The sequence below is a fragment of the Corticium candelabrum genome, chromosome 12 (genome assembly GCF_963422355.1).
Source record: "Corticium candelabrum chromosome 12, ooCorCand1.1, whole genome shotgun sequence".
Taxonomy (NCBI): domain Eukaryota; kingdom Metazoa; phylum Porifera; class Homoscleromorpha; order Homosclerophorida; family Plakinidae; genus Corticium; species Corticium candelabrum.
In genome coordinates this window covers 4,903,313-4,908,593 of record NC_085096.1, presented here as the reverse complement: position 1 = coordinate 4,908,593, position 5,281 = coordinate 4,903,313, and the positions used below count along the sequence as shown (strand labels likewise).

Sequence of the window (5,281 nt, the reverse complement as noted above, 5' to 3'; positions counted from 1 at the left end):
AGTCAGGAAGACGACCGCAGTCTGACTTTCGACCTGAATGAATTTGGCGTGCGCGAGCCAAATTCGGCCGAGATCGGACTCGCCGTCTTCGAGAGACGCTCGTACGTACGGACACACAGACAGACACACAGACACCTCTCCTTTATATATAGAGACAAGCTCCAACACCCGGCTTCGCCCGGGGGACAACACATGCCAGCTGCTTCTCCTTTGCACTTCATAGTGCCGCAGTTGACACACACGTTTGTCATAGAGCCAATACAACACGGAAGTGGAGAAGAGACAGGTCGCCTTTATTAATTGAGATTATAGCATTAATGACAGACAGACAGACAGACAGACAGACAGACAGTTGTGATGTCTTCCTCTACCCATATTGTCTACTCCTCTTTACCAACATTGTCATCATGGATTGTACACATCTTTACCTCGCGTCAGGCTAGGCGTCTTCTATGGTGGCCATGCACTTTGTGATGTCCATCCATGTTATCCGGGAGACAGACAGAGTGTTCAGTTTTTTGCTTTTTAATTGTCATTGTAATGTAGTGTATCGTGCTTTGCTTAATTTGATTTAGCCTGTAATAGTTCTGATTTATGAAAATATAATACCATTGACAGACAGACAGACAGACAGACAGACAGACAGACAGACAGACAGACAGAAAAACAGGTCGCCTTTGTAGGAGAGATTATAGCAGAAAGTATCTAAAAATGCGTTTGATGCTTGGAGAGGCAGAGGGGGTGTAGCCAGGTCACGTACAGTTTGTATAGAGAACCGTTTAGTAAATTACTGTCACTAATTAGCCGTGGTGTAAGTGCTTTTACCGTCTAAATAGTAGCAGCCAGACAGAATTCTCATTCATAGTTATATCCCGTACAATTGCCGTTTCTAGAGCCCGCTGATTTTTGGATTAACGATTGGGTGAAACCATTTCGACTTGGACGTTGCTGCCGTTGCGAGGAACAGGTGTATCGAACTTGGCATCTATTCGACACGTGTCCAGTTTCAAAAAATCCCGTTGATTGGATTATTGATCCCGTTGAAGCCATTTCGACAGTCCCGTTGCGGAGAACAGGTGTATCGAACCTGGCATCTATAATTTCGACGTGAATCCCGGAACGTGCAAGTCACGTGCAATATTTACCCGGATAATCAGTTCCCCGTATACAACGAATGCCGACTCTCGTCATTTCGACAGTCCCGCTGAACGTCGTCTGTTCGAAGACGTTGCTGGCGTTTCGGGGAACAGGTGCATCAAACACGGCAGCTCCGTATCTAACGAAGTCACGACGCGTACCGACTGTCGTCATTTCGACGGTCCCGCTGAACGTCGTCTCTTCGAAGACGTTGCTGGCGTTTCGGGGAACAGGTGCATCAAACACGGCAGCTCCTCGACGGTCGCAGACTGGCAAACGACTGTGTGCGTATTTTTTCGAGACCCGGATATCAGCAACAATATCTTCCTTTTCCCGACGTCGCCGGCAATAGACGACACGCTCGGCGCGTACCGTCCGACGTCGGGAACGGGCAGTCTAAATTCGGTGGAGACACGACGCGCCGTTCCGGAGATATTCGCGCGCGAGCGGAAGCGAGCGCGATCGGCGGGAAACGGCGTCGTCGTGGGAGAAGTCAGGAAGACGACCGCGGTCTGACTTTCGACCTGAATGAATTCGGCGTGCGCGAGCGAAATTCGGCCGAGATCGGACTCGCCGTCTTCGAGAGACGCTCGTACGTACGGGCACACAGACAGACAGACAGACAGACAGACAGACAGACAGACACCTCTCCTTTATATATATAGATACAGTATCTGTCCAAATACAAGTCCTGGAGTTGAATTAAATGATAGAATTCAATAAGTCTTTGTGTGTACTAATAAAAGAATTGGGGCATGTATTTAGACAAGGGATTGTATGGTACAAAGATATTGACTGCATGCTAGAGAGTTGCAAGTTGCTTTACTTCTCAATTATGTTCTTATCTGTTCATAACTCTTATCTGTTCACGTGGTGTCCAGCTACATAAACGTTGCAGCAAGTAGTCCAGTAAAGCCTTCAAAGTCTGATTCTTCTGAAACTGCTTGATCATCTTCCTCCTGTTCTGTGCCACCTTCCGGCATCAGCTCAGTTGCTTCCACTTATTGTGATTTGTCATTGCTACGGTAGAGATAATGTTTGACTTTAACTTGTTTCAGACGGCTATGCATCCTGCCAGTCCGTGTCATCAGCGTTGGTAGTGACTCCTACAGACTTCAACGAATATATGATAATTTCAAACAAATGGTCGAGTAGGTGGCTCTGCAGGTTGAAACAAATACCACCTGTATGTATGCAGCTAAAGGCTGAGTAAGTCTTCTATTCAGTCTGAGTCTTTTATTAAGAACAACATGCACACTAAGTTGTAAAGTGGTTTGAACTAAAGCTCCACAGCTTAATTTTGGTGGGATTTGTACTTGGACGGATATAGTACAAGTGTATCAATATCTGCATGCTCTACTGCAATGATGTCATTCATTAATCAATTAGCACGTTCAGTTCTGATCATTAGCAATAGCAAACATACCTGGAGAACAATTAGTCAGTGAAAGATCATCCAAAGCAATGTCTCCTCCAGAGCCAGATGAATGTGAAGCCCTCACATAAATTTCAAACGAGCCATTTATGCTTCCAAAGTCAACAGTAGTGGTTAACCACCTCTTCCCCTGGTTGCCAAAACGACTCCATACTGAAGAGTTTCCGTACGTAGTGTGAACAATCACTTCCAATGTACCAATTTGTGAGCCATACATGTGATAAGCCATTGACAATTTACAGGTCGTTTGATTTGAGTTGGTCACAGCAGAACTTGCAAGTACAGCTTGTGCATTGCTTGCTCCTAACGTCTCAATGTACACGTAATGACCTAGCATAACAAGCATGTATTCTACAACTGAAACTTAATAAAATACAAAAAGACAAATAACAAATAAACAAGCAGACAGACAATATTATAGACAGAGAGACAAATGAAAGAAAAAACAGACAAATGTTGAACACACAGACACCTAGATAAAAAAAGACAAACAGACAAATACAGAAATAAACAGACAAACAAACAAACAAACAAACGGATAAACACAAATAAACAAAACTATAGATAGAAAGACAAGTTCATCGACAGACAGATAAAAAAAACAGACAAACATTAAACACACAGGCACCTAGATAAACAAACAAACAACAAACAAACATACAAACAAACAGACAAACAAACAAACAGACAGACAGACAAACACAACTAAGCAAAATGAGGCACAAAGACAAGACTATAGACAGACAGATGAAAAAAGACAAACATTGAACACAGATACCTAGATAAACAAACAATCAAACAAATAAACAAACAATCAAACAAATAAACAAATAGACAAACAAACAAACAATAACAGATACCCAAATGATAGGCAGACTGAAAAACAACAAAGACAAACACAGCACACAAATACCTAAATAAATATACAAACAAATAAACAAACACAGATAAACAAATTGAAAACAGACTGACAAAGTACAAATATAGAACACACAGGCACCTACATAAACAGATAAACACAAACAAACAGACAAACAAACTAACAAACAAACACAAACAAACACAGATAAATAAAATGATAAACAGAGAGAAAAACAAAGAACAGACAGACACTTGGACAGACAGAGAACAAGCCAGATAAGTCATAAGTAAGCACTCAAGCACTCAACCAGACAACCAAAAGTAAACTATAATTTGTCTTCCGTACACGAAGAAGCAAGACAAGTACAGGAAGTCAAAACTTCTAACAGAAAACCAAATTAGCACCTAAGGATGTTCCTGTTGTGTGATCCGTACTAGGGCCCGTGTCATCAGACGGAGTTGAGCTGTTCCTCAGTCTCCAGTCCAGGTCATTGCGGAGCAAGTTTTTCCAGCCACAAAATCCAGACTCGAAGTCGCACGTCGTTTTGACCGATTCTGTAGAGAACCGGAAGTGTGAGAGTGAATGTTGTGCAGTGGTGGTAGTATGACACATTACACGCTCTGCACACTGAAGTAATGAATGGGCATGTGAACGAACCTGAAATCGTGCTGAAAGTGATGAGTGTCGTCATGATGACGCAGCATCGTTGCCATGCTGAGTTGTACATGTGATGCCGCATGCTGCTCACTGTGTGTGATTCTTTCACAAAAATTCTGCTGGTTCGCCGGTGCTTGCTATGATTGTTTGGTATTAGATAAAAGAAAGTCTGGATCGAGTCAAGGTATAGTCTCTTGCACAGCCCCTCTTAACGCGCGCTAGAGAAGCGGAGAAGGGCGGTGCCCGTACGCGGAAGTTCAAATCCGGCAGATAATTGGAAACGGAAAACGATTGACGTCAACACACGGCCGTTACGCCTGCGCAACTTAGTTTGCACGTGCTCAGTCACGTGGAATTGCTCGATCGCCAACATACCATCACTTCCTGTGAAACGTTTTCCATTCTTTCTTCTATGTCTGAATGACAATAAGCGAACAACGTACAAAAAAGTAAGTGCAGACGTTCATACCATAACTCTTTAGATTGTAAGTCTCATAGTACGTTTCTAAATGAGTCACACTTCCATGATAACTACAGAGGTCGTTTTCACTGTTATCACACATCTCCGGATTTTTGCGGATACAACAATGATCGCAAACAAGACTCATTGGAGACACCACAGCCACCGTCGCTCGGCTTTCTTGTACGCCTCGTAGAAATAACGATACAGATTCAAGTCTTTTGACACGTGACTTGGTTCCTAGCTGCCTGAAAATGTGGTAAGCTGAGACTGAACTCGTCTACAAGGGTTCTTCCACCTTGTTTCTCGATGCAAAAGGTGCAGTTACTTTATCCAAACGCAGGGCAACGGCCAACCGATGAGAAAACAAGAAGAACGGAGGACATGCATGAGACATCGTCGTCGACCTGCGCAAACCTCCCTGCTGAGGAACAATAGTATGAAACACGTCATACAGCCGATGATTGCAAACACAGACACATGCTGCCACTCACGTCTGCAAGCCATATGAAGGAATTGACCGCGAGGACAGGCTAGCGTACACATGTACACAAGACTAGATGGTCTCCTGAGAACTTAATTTGCAAGGATCGACTGCAGATTTGTACGAGCGACGACTTAATCAACGTCAGAGACAGGGAACGCGGACAAATAAGTTACGGTGACACAAGAACGGAAGCATGGTCATTTTATACTAAAATGGCACTAAAATATGACAAGATGGCTTAGG

The 5,281-nt window shown here is 43.5% G+C and overlaps 1 protein-coding gene across 1 annotated transcript in view; it reads right to left on the bottom strand.

Moving 5' to 3' along the window:
- LOC134187617 (MAM and LDL-receptor class A domain-containing protein 2-like) overlaps positions 1–4,280 on the bottom strand; it is a 46,225-nt gene extending 41,945 nt beyond the window's left edge. Inside the window, 3 exon segments of the mRNA XM_062655768.1 lie at positions 2,564–2,902; positions 3,839–3,988; positions 4,092–4,280. Of these exon segments, the coding sequence (XP_062511752.1) occupies positions 2,564–2,902; positions 3,839–3,988; positions 4,092–4,173 (571 nt within the window). The 5' untranslated portion in view covers positions 4,174–4,280.
- Between the last annotated feature and the right edge of the window lie 1,001 nt (positions 4,281–5,281).